The sequence below is a fragment of the Poecilia reticulata genome, chromosome 12 (genome assembly GCF_904066995.2).
Source record: "Poecilia reticulata chromosome 12, P_reticulata-male-v2, whole genome shotgun sequence".
NCBI lineage: Eukaryota > Metazoa > Chordata > Actinopteri > Cyprinodontiformes > Poeciliidae > Poecilia > Poecilia reticulata.
Window position 1 is genome coordinate 27,591,585 of NC_088841.1, and position 19,060 is coordinate 27,610,644.

The 19,060-nt window shown below is 38.3% G+C and overlaps 1 protein-coding gene across 5 annotated transcripts in view; it reads left to right on the plus strand.

Annotated features, from left to right (window-relative positions):
* LOC145547570 (NLR family CARD domain-containing protein 3-like) overlaps window positions 1-19,060 on the plus strand; it is a 70,779-nt gene that overhangs the window by 33,615 nt on the left and 18,104 nt on the right. For 2 of the 5 annotated variants that reach the window (XM_081613061.1, XM_081613064.1), the window contains 2 exons: window positions 12,961-13,074; window positions 14,620-14,855. In XM_081613061.1, coding sequence (XP_081469187.1) covers window positions 12,961-13,074; window positions 14,620-14,855 — 350 coding nt within the window. Of the gene's footprint in view, window positions 1-6,576; window positions 7,252-7,952; window positions 8,085-8,237; window positions 8,364-12,960; window positions 13,075-14,619; window positions 14,856-19,060 lie in introns of those variants that run through there. The other 3 variants (XM_081613063.1, XM_081613062.1, XM_081613066.1) reach the window with 3 other exon arrangements.

Sequence of the window (19,060 nt, forward strand, 5' to 3'; positions counted from 1 at the left end):
GAACCTGGACCGAACCTGAGCAGAACCTGAACAGAACCTGGACAGAACCTGAGCAGAACCTGGACCGAACCGGAGCAGAACCTGAGCAGAACCTGACAGAACCTGGACCGAACCTGAGCAGAACCTGAACAGAACCTGAACAGAACCTGGACAGAACCTGAGCAGAACCTGAGCAGAACCTGAACAGAACCTGAGCAGAACCTGAACAGAACCTGAACAGAACCTGATCATCTCTGTGAATCAACGATTCGCTTCAGGAACCTGAAAAGCCTCCAGGACGTTCAGGAGGTTCTGACCCAAACGGGTCCAGCTGGGTTTCGGGTCATGAATCAGGTGAAGTTGACGTCTAATAAAACTAAAACTCACCAAACGTCTCAGCATCGATTCACGTTCATCTGTTTTTACTAAACTGTTTAATAAGTAATTTATTGATTTATTGATCAGAATCTGACTCAGCGGAGCCAGAAATCCTCCTCACTATTTAAATTAAATACAATCGGTTCACTTAATGATATTAGTGATTAGGTCCATTCAGCAAGTACTTTTACTTTTAATACTTAAGTATTTTTAAAAGCCAGTACTTCTGTACTTTTACTTAAGTACATTGTTTGAGTACTTTCTCCACCACTGCTCATGACCTTATGTTGATTCTTATGCTTGTTTTTAGACTTTATGTACTGAGAATCATGTTGAACAGGATATTATGACTCGTGTCTCAGAAAATTGCTTCGTAAGTCAAACTTAACATCTCGGTTTCTGACAACAGCTTCTTATTATCGTGACCTTTACCTGCTCAGACACCAGGCTATGGTATGTCCATACCAACGGTCCAGTCCGTTGGGCAAATTGTGACCTTTCTTAATACAATTCAGTTGATTTATTTAACACTAATTTACAATAGGTAATCTTGAGACAATTTACAAAAAAGTCATTTCCATTGTACTTAACAGTACAGCAATTTAAATGTATTCATCACCATGGTAACCAAACAACAACACACTCCAGCTTCCTCTGCTGGTTTCACTGCCTGACCTGAATACGATTCATCAGAACCCGGTCCGGGTCCGGGCCCGGTCTGGTCCCGGTCCAGTCCCGGTCTGGGCCCAGTCTGGGCCCGGTCCGGTCCCGGTCTGGTACCGGTCTGGGCCCACATCGGGCCCGGTGAGGAATGTTCCTGGAGGTTCTGCTTCATAACATCTGCAGGTTTCAACAGATTCTTGTTACATAACCAGGAAGCTTCAGGGCGTTTAGACAGTTTCATAAGAGCAGCAAGTCTGGACCGAACCGGAGCAGAACCTGAACAGAACCTGAACAGAACCTGAGCAGAACCTGAGCAGAACATGTTGGTCCCTGTGGAACCAACATGAACATTTGCTGCCTTCTTTTTTTTGTTTCTTTATTACTGGACACCACTGGAGTTCCATAAAGTCTCGTAGTAAAAGTCGCATTAAGACACAACCAGAACCAATCAGAACCAATCAGAACCAATCAGAACCAATCAGAGCCCCTCGTGCTGAACCGATCCTCAACACAACCATCCTCCAACTTTTGTTTAACATGTCAGAGTTTTAACAAGAAAGGAAAACACAGAGTGCCATTTTATCTTTAGGTTTCATGTCAGTGATTCTTGAGAATAGGGACAAAATGGGTTTTAATTTTCCCTTTTTTTCATTTCTCAACCTTAAGTATGCAAAAATGACAAATGATGTTTTGGAAATGTAAAGATGCTGAGGTACAGGCTCCCAGTTGCAACATTAAAAAAAAAAAATTACATTTTTAATGGACCTGACCTACAACGTTGTCATCACCATCTGACAAAAATAAATATAAAATAATTTTTAATGACCCTATTAGTGATATTTTACTCATTTTACCGACAAATGCTTCTCAAAAAACAAAATAAATATTATTTAAAACAAAAAAACAACAAAAAGTACGTCTGTCGGAGTTGACACAGAACTGAAGGTGACAAACTAGTGAGTAAAATGAAAAACTTGGTACATGTGATGTAATGCTATTTATGTAAAATACATTAAAATGAATTAATTGCACATTTAAGTGAGATTTGACAACAATTTCACTGAAAGAGTCACAGAAACTCTGACGGAGTTGACGAAATGCCAAACTATCAATTTATATGATCTTATTCTGAAGGACCATGAAATCTTTACATTTTACCAAAATTAAGCTTTTATTTCACAAAATTTCATCAAAGTTTTGTAAATTGTCAGTTATGGTGTTGACACATCATGGTTGTGACAAAAAACTTGGGAATAAAAAGTAGAAAAAACTAAAGAATAGCATAAGCTAACCGGAGCTAACTAGCCTTCTTAGCAAAGGAAGAAACAGGAAGTGGTCATGGGGTCCTCAGAAGTTCTGGTGCCCCCCAATAATGCCTGATTTTTTTTTACATTCTTTTCATGTCTGACAGTGTTGACAAAAACTAGGGACAAATTTCAATGGAGTTGGAAAATATATAAAAATGATTTTTAATTCAATTTATTAATACGTTTATAATTATTTATATGACTACTTATACTTAATTGTCATAATATATAATTATAGTATTTCTTTAATTGTTTTAAACTATTATAATGTATTGAGTTCTGCTCCTGGACGAAGGGTTTTTACAGGCACCATCCACCGACTGTAATGTTTAAAATTAAAAGGAAAATATTCCGCAAATACCAGGAAAATATACATAAATAATATCACACTGAACACAAATCCTAATCATTAATCTCTACTGTATCTGCTCCTTTCTTCTTCTTCTGCAGCCCCTGAATTAACAGGAACAACTGATGTTTGTTCGTTCTGTAAGAAAAAAAACAACAAAGTTTTGCTTCTTTTACATTGTTGTTTTTAGAACACACACATGATACAGTACTTAATAAATTAAAATGAAAGTTGTTCATTTACATTATATTCATTTAGCCACAAAAGGAAAGTTATTAGTTATATTCTATAATTCAGAGGGGAAAAGTTTTAGACATTTTAATGAGATACAAATGTTTTCAAAGTTTTGACAAACCTTAACGTCTCTTCGTCTCCTGGAGTCGTTTCAGTGAAGTTTGCGTTCGTGGAGGGAAACTTGCTGTCGCTGTTCTGCTCAGTCAGAAAGTTACTAATCTGCTGTCATGTCATGAGCTGGAAAAAGAAATCAAAGATAAGACTTACAAAATAGTTTCATAATTTTGGTTATGGTTGTAGAATTTAAACTGAGGTAACACTGAACAATACATTGTTGGGTGAATAGTGTGAAAAAGAGGAGATATTAAAGAGATTCTAACATAAATGGCTGCAAATGCATCCGTTGCTGAAAATGAATAAAACTCATGTAACACAGTGTAATGATTCTCTGAAACACTTTGAGTCACCGAGCTTTATGCTTTTCAAACCCTTGTTATTTGGTCAGTTTGATTTCAGAAGAGCCGATGACATTTCTATTACAGAAACATAAAATGTACTCATCTTTAAGACGACTAGAACAAGACTCACTGATGGCGATGAGTTCAGCCAAAAGTAAAACATTCAGGATTCCCAAAGCCACACAGAGGCAAAAACCTGAACAAAATGTAATTAAATACATACTAGATTTATCTTTAACTTTATTCTTACCTGTGTGATTAGATGCAGTTTGTCCAACAGGCTCCATGTTGACGTAAATTTCCTCCATCGGTTCAGATTCTGTGCTGCTTTTAACACTGACTATAAAATCCACTGCAGTCGTGGAACTAAGTCAAAAACTGGGAAAGAGGTGAGACGTCTGGTGTTCAACATAAAAAGTAACGTGTTTTAGAGATAACAGTCAAAGAAATTCATGAGTGCTGTTTCACTATTATTTTCTTAAATATCGTACACAACATAAGATTCTAGAAGGTTCCAATAGTTTCATAAGTTCATATTTGCTGATTTGGTTCTGTATCAATGAATATTAATTTCTCCTTTTTCTTTGTTTTCGTTCAGCTCAGTTAATCCTACTCATAATAAACACATTACACTTTTCTGTCGGTCAAGAAGAATTGACTTTTACATTCAAGCACAGCTTTGCCGTCTACTGCATGGTATCAAAAATTATAATAGTTTTAAATCACTGATATAAGGATGAGAAATATCTGATATAAGGATGTTGTGATGTTCCTGCTCCTGGTGTCCAGACATGGTTCCTAAAGGGTAATAAATTGTTGGAGCAGATGACTGGTTCTCTCCTTGGTCATAAGGACCCAACAGTTTTTCAGGTCTCATTTTGTCCTGATAACTAGTCATAACCCAGTAAATACAACTATCAACTATTTTATTTCTAAATCCTCGTTTAACCCTATTCCTTGTCTTCTTACTGTCTCACTCCAGTATCAGAAACACTGACATTAAGGAACCACAATCCCTGAATTGCATTACTACCAAACTTCTATAACCGCTGGATGGAATAATTATGAAATTGTACGTATTTATTCATAATTTAAAGATATATACTTGTAGGGCTGCCATCTAGTAAAAAGCTGTATAAGCTGCTACTAGTGTCTAAAACTCAGTCACCTTCTCATCTTCTGAGGGAGATCAACAGTTTGACAAACAGTTTGCTTTGTGAAGCATCGCCTCACTGGGAGGGAATTGAAAGGCTAACATGCCAATCAGGTGCAAGTTGGGCGGTTAAAGTAAGAGAAACCAGATGCTGCATTCAAAGCATGAAGACCAGCAAGCAAAGCTTTCACAGAATGAATTCTGTAGAATATCAGAGTACAGGAGATACAGGATAGAAGATTTGACTGAATCAAGACATTGTCCAGAAGTTCAGACTGGGAAGCTAACTGGAACATTGCTAGCCAAGTATGTGGAGCAGGAAAATAGGTTGTAGTTACTTAAATTTATGCAAACCAGTTGCCTCAAAAGATTCAATTACTGCAGCATGTAAAAGACAAGTGTAGTTACATTGTGTGATTTTGGCAAACAATATTCTTAAACTCATCCAAAATATTATTCAATGCAAATTTTATTTTACTTTCTGCTTAGAGCAGCAGCAGCAGAAATGTATTTACTACATAGATTAAAGATACATGTTGTTGACAAAGTTGTTCTGTTCAAAACCTCTCAGTTTGCTTGAGTAGAAATGGAGTAATGTCTGTATATGTTAAAATGTTAAACATTTACCATCAAAAATCCTCACTACTATCAAATAATTCACTTTTTATTTTATTCTATTTGTTGCAGACTCAACTTAAATAGATTAACTTGTAAAGCATCTTTTTTTCTTTTTTAAATCCAAATGTTTCTGCCACTTATTTAAGATGAGAACAAACAACAAGTTGATGAGAATTAAATGAAGTTCACTTGAACTCTTTAATTAAACAGAATGTTTTATTTTACAGTGAGGAAGGCCGGAGTCAAGCTTTAGCAGACGGCTGGAGGCATCTGACCCGCTTCAAACTCAGTACCTGTTTGCTCTACGGCAACAATTTGGTAAGATTAAATTTAGTCGACTAAAGAAAGTCAGACGGTTCATTAGAGTGAAATCCATTGAGGTTGTCAAGTTTCTTGTTTGTTCAGATGTTGCTAGTCATTTCCATAGTATTATTACTAATTAACAGTTGATTCTTTTGTGTCTAATTGCAATCTAATTATTCAGTTCACAATTGAAGTTTTATTATCAGGATTCTGTGAATTAAATATTTTCATCGTATATTTCAATCATACAGCCTAAAAAGGATACATTACCTTTCAGAGAAATATAATTCTGATTATTTTGAGTATCATGTTATTTTACTTATTCTGACTGATATGATCTTCTTGAACGCAAACTGATGCTTCACATTGATCATTTATAAGCTGATCAATTACAAGAAGTGTAAAAGCTGCAGATAATTTTAAAGGTAACAAAACAATTCACCATGTTGTGACCAACTCTTGGAGCCTGTAGTGAGCATGTCATTTTATTTTATTTTTAGGTAAAGTGTACCAATGGCAAACTTTGTCAATGTTATTATAAATTAGTCCAGGTGGGTACTTGAGAAAAAAACACAAATTCACTGATTGAATTGTTGGCTGATAGCTAGCATATATTTGAGTTTGTGCAACAAACATTGAAAGAAAAGAAAAAACTATCCTGTTCACATTACACTAAACTGGATTAAACCTGTTCACATTACACTAAACTGGATTAAACCTGTTCACATTACACTAAACTGGATTAAACCTGTTCACATTACACTAAACTGGATTAAACCTGTTCACATTACACTAAACTGGATTAAACCTGTTCACATTACACTAAACTGGATTAAACCTGTTCACATTACACTAAACTGGATTAAACCTGTTCACATTACACTAAACTGGATTAAACCTGTTCACATTACACTAAACTGGATTAAACCTGTTCACCACCTGCTGCTGAATGGAGGAAAAACTGAAACATGACAACATGATGGAGCGTCTGATTGAACAACTAGACATGAAAAAAGATAATTAAATATGTAGTTTGAAAATAAATATTGAATTTGAAAATCAAATGTTATTTTGGAGAATAAATTTGTAGTTTTCCAAATAAATATTTACTTAGAAGTCAGATAAGTGTTTTTAAAGTTATTTAAATAGTTTAGATGTATTTTGACATGTTTTCTGTGATATGCTAAATAACCTAAAATATTGCTACATATTTTACAGTCATCACTTCATTGATGATCAAAAGTCAGTACATCCTGTTGAGAATAAATAATTCTGTGTTTTCCTTCTGTCTCTTTTAATAATTGCAAAGCTAAAGCTAAAGGAAATGACATGTTAGGAAACACCCTCAAAGTTAAGGTTAAAGGTCCTGACACAGTAAGGAGTAGATTAGATAGAGGCTAACAAATAGGATTTAAAACTTTTTGGTGCCATGAAGGTAGCATGAGAAATGGACCAGCTGTATTTTGGTATTAATAAATGGAATTTATGATTTAAACTCACTGACTTTTCTTTAACCTCATACATCACAAAATTAGCATGGAGAACAGATAATTCTCCAAAATCCTCATTTCCATCAGAACTTCTCTCTTTCCTCGTGAAGATTTTATCAACCTGCCTCTGATTTCACTGCAGACCTTCTACTTCCTGGTTCTGCTGCTCTGAAAGAAGAAACTACAAATCACATGAGCTTCCGTTACATTTACTTTCAGTTTGAATTACAATGTTAAGATGCGGCTCTGATCAGGTTGTTGGATCTTTATTTGCTGTTCAGATGTTATTCTTCAACTCTTTTGATCATTTGAACAAATTGTAAGTTTGATTTATTTACTGAACTTTGTCTTCAGGAACTTTCCTGTTTCTTTCTGCTCTCTAAAGTTTGGAGAAAAGATTCACTGCTTATTTCAGCTCAAAGTTTCATCTCTCTGCTGTTTGAAAGTCAGTATTATATTACTGATGAACTGGAATCAAACAACGTGATAAAATGACGATGTTTCTATGATTTCTTCTCTGAAAAATCTGCTTCCTGTTTTTATTTCCTGTAATCAAACTCTGGTCTCCACCATCAAGGTCAGAAGAAACAATAACTTGTTGCTTCCTTTCAAAGTAAAATATCTATTTATATCATCTTTGATGAAGAATATAATCCAATCACTACAAATGATACAAGTGATTAATAATGAACTAAAATCCTTCCTGTTGTTCAGGTTGAACCAGTGAATGTAAATGTTGCTCCATGTCTCCATCTAGTGGACTGATAGTAGAAGTGCAGGTTGAACCAGTGAATGTAAATGTTGCTCCATGTCTCCATCTAGTGGACTGATAGTAGAAGTGCAGCAGCTGATGGCAGCTTCCTCTGCCTCTCTGCTGTCTGACTGCATTCACCTGACACTGATATGAAGCAGAGAAGAAGAGCCAATCAGAGGAGGAGCAGCTGATCTTTTTCCAGCACTAATGATGTAAAGGATGATCAGAGTTGATGTGCAGATGAATGATGTGTGTTTCCTCTGCAGGTGAAGCTAGAAAGTGTGTGTGAGCTGATGTGAATTCAGCAGCATGGATCAGTGTGAGGACAGAGAGGAGGGAGTCCCTCCCTCTAAAACCACTCTGTGTGGGGAAGATGAGAGCCAGAGCAAAGGTCAGAGGTGAGGTCACCATCTCTAACTGTCCACAGCCCTTTTCACACAGCGTTCACTATATCAGGCCCAAACAGACGTGGTGATGAAGCTGCTGCTGCTCCTCTTTGCTGCTTCATCCAGACTGAACAGATTCAGTTTTAATCATCATGTTTCTGTCAGGATCCATCAGAGACTCAGACCAGAACCAGAACCAGAACCAGAACCCAGCTGTGTGTCCTTTAAGAGCGACAGGTCAAAGAGTCCTCCCATTTTCTTTAAATCTCCTGGATCTCCACCATCAGAGAGGTGAGCTGTTTCTAACTGCTGTAACTGATCTGTTCATATCAAATCAAATATTGTTTCTATAGCAAATTTCAGCATCAAGGCATTTCAAAGTTCTTTACATCATAACAAACAAAAACACAGAGTCATGCAACATTGAATCAACAATCTAAACATCACATTAAATCAAGTGTCATCATTAAATTAGTAACTGATTACGTTCCATAAGAAACTCTAACCAGGTGGGTTTTAAGTCGAGATTTAAAGGCACTCAGTGTTTCAGCTGTTTTACAGTTTTCTGCAAGTTTGATCCAGATTTGTGGTTGCTAGAAGCTGAATGCTGGTTCTCCTCGTTTGGTTCTGGTTCTGGATGCAGAACCGGAACCAGAACCTGAGGGATCTAGATGGTTGGTACAACAGCAGCAGGGGCCTCATGCAGAAAAGACTGCACAGTTTTCAAACTAAAACTTGGAGTACAGAAAAATTTAGAAACATGTGGCGCACAAAAAAAGGGATGCATAAAGCCGCACGTGGCGGCACACCTGTCCTTTATAAATCCTAATTTGCGGGAAATAGAGCAGCTGCTGGTCTGCAACGTCGCCACCCATAAATACATATTAATGTAAATTAGTATAAATACCCAGAAGTCTGCCACCACTTGAAGCAGTAACCATGGCAACGTCCTTGTTTGAAGAAGTGTAAGTATTTATAATTATAATAATTATAGTAATTATATATTTTTTTGAAAGGTACTTTGAGGTGGGTGTGGTGTGGTGGCGCAGGGGTTAAGCACAACCCACATATGGAGGCCTCAGTCCGGCTGTCACAGGTTAAATTCCCAGCCTGGAGACCCTCGCCGCATGTCTTCCCTTCTCTCATCACCTGCTTTCCTGTCAACTAACTATCAAATAAAGGCCACTAGAGCCAATAAAATGTTTTTAAAAAAAAGGTCCTTTGAGGGCACATAATGTCGCCTCACAAAAATAAAAATACATTTTAAAGAAAAAAAATACAAATTAAAAATATAAAAAATAAAAAGAGATTGTGCAAATGCCTGTCTAAACAGCAAAGTGTTCAGCTGGGATTTAAAGACAGACAGTCAGAGAGTCCATTGAGTGGGAAAGTGTATGGTTATTCTAAATGGTAGAATCATGTTTATAAGTTTTACATTTACAGAATAAAGATGCGTTATGTCCATAAGGCTCATTCACAAAGTGGGCGGCTCGATGACTGCATCTGGACCGGTACCGCTCGGCTCCTTCTTTAAGTTCTGCTCAGAGATCCAGGATGATCAGTCTGGATTAATCTAAACACTAATAAACCATCATCAACGTTTCCCAGCAGCAGATCAATATGATCTCTGATCAATCCTCCCTCTGAATCCTTTCATTGATGATGTTCTTCATCAGAGCCAAAAGCTCCATAATATGACTCACCTTGATGCAGCTACTGATATACGTGTGATTGCAGACACACCTTGATCACCTTAAAAATAATCAAACCTGTTGATTATTTTTAATCAGCAGGTTTGAGTTAATCTGCTGATCCAACCCTATTTTCTTCTTTTAGTGGGAATAAAATTACCCCATAGATGCATTTCATGCGCTTCGGCTCACAGACCAATGAGTTACATCTTTATGAGACAAAAACTGAGAAGTTCTATTTATATTCTAGTGAGGTTTTCACATACTTTCATTTTTATTTTATTTATTTTGTGTGCGTGTTAGCTTATCATCTGAGGATAAATGCGGTTCAGTTTCATCGTTTAAACAATAAAATATTAAAATCATAAAAAACATCGATTTGATGCTTCTTGGTCTAATAACTGAATGTAGTCAGACTTCAGTGTATTTAGGTGAGTTTTGATGTTTTGTGGTTTGATATTGTCCGCAGAAAAATTTTGTGTGTATATATTTACGCAAACCTTGACACAAAGTTAATTTTTATACATGCCGACTTGTGTGTAAAATATGGGCCCGCACATTTTTTGTGCACACTGCTTTATGCATGAGGCCCCAGGTGACATCGTAATATAGAGCTGTGTATCATCTGCATAGTTATGGTAGCTGATCTTATTTCTTGTTACAACCTGAGCCAGTGGGAGCATATAGATGTTGAATAAAGAGATCCTAGGATCATGTGGATCTGGTTGAGCTTCAGTGTCTCTAACTGACCATCTGGTTCTGAATGAAGCTCCATCAGATCCTCCTTGGATGGTCAGAGTGGAAGCGACTCCTGGTTCTTCTCCATGTCAGAGATCAACACTAACATCACCAAACTTCTCTCAGTCATTTAAACCAACATGTTTGTCTCAGAATCAGATGTTTCTGCTCTTTAAACAAGGCTGGAATTTATTCAGGAGGATCAATGATCAGGAACATGTTGGAGGATCGGACCGGTTCTGATGGGAATCATTTATTTTATTTTAATATTTCCTTTATTTAACCAGGTGAACCCGTTGAGATCTAGATCTCATTTTCAAGAGGGACCTGGGAAGAAGTCTGCAACACACAGCAACCTGGTTACAAAATAAAACTAATTAATACATGTGCACAAATGAAAAACAATAGAAAACAATTTAAACTCAACAGATTTCCCTCTCTTCCTCCTCTCTGAGTTGTTTCTTTTCCAGTTGGACTTGTTGTTTCTCCTGCAGCAGTGAGAAACTCTTTGTCTCTCTAAGCGCTGCTGGAAACCTGAACAGATCTGCTGGAAGCTGAGAGTGATCAGATCCTCCTCATGATCTCCATGGATCACCTGATCCTGAATCTCTCTGATTGTTGGTCCGTCTGGAAAATATTCCTTCCACATATTCCTGCCTCTCTGACTGAACCGACTCTCAGCAGGAGGACTGGCAGCCCGTCTAAAGGAGGTCTGGACCCCACAGGTTTCAGAACCGCTGCTTTAACTGAGCCCATCTGTTCAGGACCAACACATCACCACTTCATAGGAAATGTTCACTCCTTCATTCACTACACTGGGACCAGTCTATATACTGGGAACACTGGGACCAGTCTATATACTGGGAACACTGGGACCAGTCTATATACTGGGAACACTGGGACCAGTCTATATACTGGGAACACTGGGACCATGTGATCCAGGTTGATGATCCAGAACTTTAAACTTTCTGTTTCTCTGCAGCAGTTTGTGTTCTGGAGCCTCAGGCATAAAGCGTCCGCACAAAAAATGTCTGGTCCCATATTTTATGCAAAAGTCGGCATGTATAAAAATTAACTTTGCGTCAAGGTTTGCATAAATATACACATTTTTTCACTGGCGTGATAATGTGCAGCAGCCAACAAACTTTTTCTGTGGACAATATCAAACCACAAAGAGTCAAAACTCACTAAATACTGAAATCTGACGACATTCAGTTATTTAGACCAAGAAGCATCAAACTCGATGGTTTTCATGATTTTAATATTTTATTGCTTAAACGTAAACGATGAAACTGAACTGCATTTATCCTCAGACAATAAGCTAACAGACACACACACACACACACACACACACACACACACACACACACGGACACAAAATAAAGAAAATAAGAGTGAAAGTATATGAAAACCTCACTAGAACGTAAATAATACTTTTCCTCAGTTTCTGTCTCATAAAGATGTAACTCATCTATGGAGTAATTTCATTCTCACTAAAAAAGAAAACAGGTTGGATCAGCAGATTAACTCCAACCTGCTGATTAGAAATGATCAACAGGTTTGATTATTGAAGGTGATCAGGTGTGGAGACAATCACAGGTCCATCAGTAGCTGCATCAAGGTGAGCAGCTACCTGAGGAGCTTTGGTTCTGATGGAGAACAATGGAAGGATTCAGAGGGAGGATTGATCAGAGATCAGATTGATCTGATGGTTTATTAGTGTTTAGATTAATCCAGACTGATCATCCTGGATCTCTGAGCAGAACTTAAAGAAGGAGCCGAGCGGTACCGGTACCGGTCCAGCTGCAGCCATCCTTCAGTCGAGCCGCTTTGTGAATGAGCCTTATGGACATAAAGCATCTTTATTCTGTAAATGTAAACTTATAAACATGATTCTACTATTCAGAATAAACGTCCACTTTCCCACTCAGAGACTCTCTGTCTGTCTTTAAATCCTGGCTGAACGATCTGCTGCTCAAACAGACATTTGAACTTAGATCTCTTTATTTTTTTTATTTGAAATATTTTATTTCTTTAAAATGTATTTTTATTTTTATGAGGTGACATTATGTGCCCTTAAAGCACATTTTAAATAAAATATATAATTATTATTATTATAAATACTTATACTGCTTCAAACAAGGACGTTGCCATGGTTACTGCTTCACATGGTGGCAGACTTCCAGGTATTTCTACTAATTTACATTAATATGTATTTAGGGAGGCGACAGGCCGACCAGCAGCTGCTTTATTTCCTATAACTTAGGATTTATAAAGGAAAGGTGAGCAGGTTTTATGCATCCGATTTTTTTGTGTGCCGAACTTTTCTAAATTTTTCTGTTCTCCAAGTTTTAGTGTCAAAACTGTGCAGTCTTTTCTGCATGAGGCCCCAGATCTTCTTCAGTGTTTTTATGTCAGAGTTTCTCAGTAATTGATCTGAATAACGTTTTGTGTTTCAGAGATCAGAACCTCAGACTGAGAGCAGAACCTGCAGGATCCGTCTGTCCCTCTATGAAGAGTGACTGGTCCAGAGGAAAACCTCCAGACTTCAGTACTGAACCAGAACCATCAGAGTAAGAAACCAGTTTCTAAGTTATTCATGTGACTCTGCAGAGACCAACCAGGATTTAAACTTTGATCTCAGCTTACAAACTGATTCATAGAGACCAAAACATAATTTTAAATCATTTTAGCTGTTATTATGTTATGTTAGTTCTTGTTTCAGTTGTGATCTTTGAGAGAACAGAACAAACTGGAGGAAAAACTAAATAGTTTCCTTTGTGTCTTTATGAATCTCTAGCAGCTTCCATGTTCCACTGAGGTCTGGAGCCTCATGTATAAAAGAGAGAGCAGTTTTCACTCCAACATGGACAAATTTAGAAAAGTGCAGCGCACAAAAAATTAGGATGTATAAAACCATACGTACAAACCTGCTCACCTTTACTTTATAAATCACAATTTATAGGAAATAAAGCAGCTGCTGGTCGGCCTGTCGCCTCCATAAATACATATTAGTGTAAATTAGTAGAAATACCCAGAAGTCTGCCACCATGTGAAGCAGTAACCATGGCAACGTCCTTGTTTGTAGCAGTGTAAGTATTTATAATAATAATAATTAAATTTTTTATTGAAAATGTGTTTTCAGGGCACATGATGTCACCTCACAAAAATAATAATAGTAAATTTTAAGTAAAATATTTCAAATAAAAAAAATGAAATAAAGAGATCTAAATGTCTGTTTGAGCTGCAAATCGTTCAGCCAGGATTTAAAGACAGTCAGAGAGTCTCTGAGTGGGAAAGAGGACGTTTATTCTTATAAGTTTACATTTACAGAATAAAGATGCTTTATGTCCATAAGGTTCATTCACAAAGCGGCTCGACTGAAGGATGGCTGCAGCTGGACCGGTACCGGTACCGCTCGGCTCCTTCTTTAAGTTCTGCTCAGAGCTCCAGGATGATCCGTCTCAACAGATCAATGTATTTAATGTCTTTGGTGACAAATAATCCCAGAAACAGGCAAAATGATCAGAACCAGATGGAAACCAGAACCAAGTGCATTAAAGGAACCAGACTGTCTAAATAAAACAGGAACTGGACCCAATAAAGATGGACTGTAACTAAACTACAACTATAAACTATCAATCAGGACAATAAAACTACAAATGAAAACAGAACCAAAGTCCAAATCATCATGAAGTCAGATTTAGCAAAAAATAAGACAAATTTAATAACTTGTTGTTGCTCTGCTAACATGTCTAAATAATGCTCTATCACAGTTCAAGGCTCTTTATAAAGTTCTGAGATAAATGCAAACTGGACCTGAATCCAGTTTACTGGAGCTCCACCATTAAATAATGATCCATGTTTCTACTCTGGAATCCAGATCAGAATCTGATTTTGGTCTCTGAGCCTCTGATGGAAACAGTTTTCTACTCAGACAGAATAAAGATTTCAGACGGACAAAAACAACCAGAGAAAGATCCATCAATACACCAGATATAATGAAACACTTCAAACCAGAGATCATCAATGTTCTGTTCTGACTCAGCTTCTGGTACCAGGACGGCTCCAGCCTGTTGTTAGTGAACTATTTCAGTGATGAAGAAATGTCTTCACAGAGGGAGGAAGAGGAGCAGCGTTGGTGAGGAGGAGCAGCCGTCCTGCTGTGCTTTGTGTCAGGAGGTTCTGGTGGATCTGGTCTCTACCAGCTGTGGACACTGGTTCTGCAGACAGTGCATCAGGTCCTACTGGGACCAGTCTGCTCCATCTGGACCCTCCTCCTGCCACCATTGTGGGAAACGACCCAGAACAGGAGCTGGACTGCTGACAGCCAATCAGAGCAGCTGTGCTCCAGGTGAGACTGAATACGTCCAATCAGAGCTTCTTCTGTCGTCTGTTGGACCAATTCAACGTCTTTAGTTGGGATTTGGACATTTAAGGTTTTATAAATCTTCCTGTCAACTAAATCTCTGTATTTCCAGCTGCTGTAAATAGTTTTACTTTAAAGTGACTCTGTTCTCAACTCTTTGTGCTAATTGCATTAAAACTGAACATTTTATTAAATCTGATGGTCATTTTGATGTATGAACTAGGCAGCCTAGTTCTGCACTAATGAGATGCTAGGTGGCTAACCACTCGTCCCTTAAAATACGTAACCGTCCCGTATTTGGCTGTTAAATGAACCGATTGAACCGATACGGGTCACAATTTGTTCCATATTTCTATAAATGTCTGATAGACACGCCTAACACACACATATCAACATTAATTGTAACAATAATGACCAAAATAAAACACAGGATATATTAAGTTCAGCTAAATTGTCGTGGTGGGAGCTAAAGGACCCTAAAGCCCTAAAGACAGTTCAGGATGATATAAAATGTTCTACATAATTGGCCTCTGTTTTGTAATGCTTTAAGCTATTATGGGGATAAAAGAAAAAGCGGGGATTTCAACCATCTGTGAAGAACATTTTCATCAGACACTGACTGAAAAACGTTCGACTCATGTGTCTCAAAGGTGTAAAATCCATATTTAGTTAATTAGTTAATTCGTGAAATAAAACCCACCGTTTTAGGGCTTACATGGTTAAGAAACGTGATAATGTTATGAATATCTTCAAAAGTTTCCTCTTTGGTCATATTTCAGTCCGTTTTCTCATCAATATGCGAGAGTTTAGAGCGATGCGCGCTCCTGCTACAGGGGATGCAATTCTCGGCAGGCCTGCGTTTCTCTGCATAACACCTGTAACACCTGTAACACCTGTAACACCTGTAACACCTGGCCTCCAGGACCGACTTTGGACACCCCGGTTTTAAAACATCCTCTTATTTATTGTATAGTATGTCTGTTACTACCCAATAGTAAGTCCCGCCTACTCCTCACAACCCTTTGGACTCACTACTGCCCAGTTCTCTGTCCAACAGGTCCGGAAAATCCCCAGAAACTCGGGTCTTACCCTAGAGATAGTTTGTGGAGAATAATCTGTTTAAACTGGGGTCGGAAAGGACTCGCCTAGCTCTGACTACCTTCGATCCAGAAGTTATGACCCTTTTCAGTTGAGAGGCAATCAGCTGAGTAGCCCTCGCAGCTGCATAACCCCTACAACCACTCCTGTTAACGGTAGCTCCTCTCCTGTTAACGGTAGCTCCTCTCCTGTTAACGGTAGCTCCTCTCCTGTTAACGGTAGCTCCTCTCCTGTTAACGGTAGCTCCTCTCCTAAAATAACGGCACTTGTTAACGGCTAGATTAAGTTTAGTGACTTAGATTTAAGTCCCAGGGTCATTATTTTAACACTCACCAGAGGAAAACACAAAGCCACCCTGTCTCTAGAATCATGTATGTTCCCTTTACCGTATTTAGGAGAACCAACAATAATTAAGACTGACACAATTAAACTCACTGTTCACAATTCTCATTAGAATTTTAGAATTACAATTTTATTAAGCAAGCTTTAGCAGGGGCATATGACAACAGGTTAAATTCCCAAAAGTTATAAAAGAGGCAAAAATATAATGAAATCAACCAGGATCAATCACATCCTATCCTTGTTCTCATCCCTTACCTGTTTCTCTAAATTCACTGAGAGAGGCTTTGGGGGAAGCTGGTCAACTCATACCCGATGGTTCTTGGTCTCGGCAGCTGTAATCGTTAAATGTCCTTGGTCAGAGTCTTTGTCCAGCCGGAGCAAAGTCCTCTTTACTGAAGAGAAGCGGAGAGAAGACTCACGCTGTCCTTTGAACATGCAGACTCTTTGTCTTTAAAAGACCTCCGTCTCTTTTCCAAGTTGGCTGCGGTGATTTGGAGAGCGTTGGGTAGAGGCAGAGGAATCGGTCGAATCTGGAACTAGGGTCGGTGGCGGGTGGAGCTCGTCCCTTCTAGGCGGCGTGAAGTCGTGGAGTGAGTTTCCCTCGGTCCCGGGGTGTAGTCCTCTGCTGATCTTTAGCCTGCTTCCTCTGGTGGCTCCTCTTCTGCGCCGCGGACGAAGAACACTATTTCTCCCCCGTACATCAGTATTTATGCCTTCTAACCCAGGGCGGTTTGTAAGGCAGGACTGTATCTCCATGGAGCCTGCCCATTGCATTATGTCATTACCTGATGTCATGCAAGGCAGGGCTGCCTGCGGAAAGTCCTGGACTTTCTTAATACTAATGTGACTCACCGGTCATCTGTTTCTAATTTTGCCCCACCCTTGCTTCTCGCTCACTCGTTTGATGACTCATATCCTTTGGTTCCCCACCTTTCGCTCAGTGAGGAGTATTCTTTCCCTTGTGCCTCAATATCTATGATTTTTAATGTTTGTTGATTCAAAAGTACAACCTTCAGTCTTCCATATTGTAATAAAATCAACTGATTAAGAGTACAGAGCATACATTATTATAACACTCACTTGATTAAAAGTACAGAATACATGTTTTAATCATACATTACAGACATTTCTTCATTGGTATGTGTATTATCACTTTATAATCACTTATTACTTATAATCATATCCAGGGTATACTGTTATTCCTCAGGCCTTTATTCCGTTTTCTGCGTGCACCTGGAAAGATCTCACATGCTCATACCAGATTTCATGACAAGTAGTATCAGCCAAAAAAAAACCTAAATGGCCATTTAAAGAACAAATCATACTAAGAGATTAATAGTAAATACTGTACTTTCCGGACTATAAGGCGCACCTAAAAGCCTTAAATTTTCTCAAAATTCAGCAGTGCGCCTTATAATCCTGTGTGCCTTATGTGTGCACCGGATTCCAAAATCTGTTCCTGACACAGAGATGTACAGTGTACAGTACGTACGCTGGCAGCGATAAACCAATCAGAGAATTGTTATCCGATTTCTGCAGCATAGGCCTCCAGTAAAAACCAGATAGGTTTTTCCACGCATCACCATCCCTGTTCATCTGCGACTCCATGCGCGCCCATCTCACTGCTACTGTGAAAAAGCAAGTGAAGAAAACTGATTCAGAGTTTGCCGCCATTCCGGGATGATCAACAAAAGAACTCCAACCGCTGGACATTGGTGTAAACAGGGCGTTCAAAAAGAAGTTGCGAGCAGCGTGGGAGCGATGGATGTCAGACTGAACACACGTTTACTAAGATGGAGGGGCAGCGCCACCATGTGTGGATGGATTGTGGATGCCTGGGCTAAAGTATCTGCGTTAACTGTTGTCCGAGCTTTTGCCGGCATCATTGCTGAACAGCCACCTGGCAATGAGACCGACTCCGACAATGATGAGAGGGAACCTGGCGTGTTTGATGGCAAAATTGCCCAGCTGATCAATTCAGATACAGAAGACAAGGATGGATTTGTCGAAGAAGAATAAAAAAATAACGTGAATAAAGTTCAACTAAAATTACTGTTTTGTTTCCGTTTCCTTTTATTTTTATTGACAGTATGTTTTAGCATGTGTCTTATAATCCAGAAAATACGGTACATAAATATTTCTTACTTTAAAAGGTTTGTTAGGGCTTTCTGTTTGTTTATTAAGAAATGTTGACATTTTTTATTAATTCAGTGTTCAGTGGTCATTTAATGTATTATTAATGTCAGACACAGACCTGCAGCCCAGGGGCGGTTCTAGATGGGGGCCAACAGGGGTACAGAAGTAATTTTGATAAATAAATGTATTTGTAATATTCAGAGGTGGATTTTTTTTAATCTACACAATTTTACTTTAACAATGAATAAAAAAATATAGTGCTGCACTTTTAGCTGCTGTATAGGATCATAGTTTCCATCTACTAGATCAGGATCTGCAACCTGGATCTCTGGAGACACAAGTGGCTCTTTGGCTCACTTGATATATCAAATAATGAAATATTGCTCTGTTTTTTGTTTCATTCTTTTTTAAGTGTCCCCGTGAAATAACACTGACTATCCTGACCCCTGTGGTAAATTTGGTCAAGAACCAGCCTCCAAGCCTAACTATTTATTTCTATGAATATTTTAGTAATACTCTTTACAGTACCAGAGTTTTCACATAACTTTTATACTCTTGGCTGTCTGAGGACACATTTTGATTATTAAATTAGATGTTATGATCAGTTACTCAGT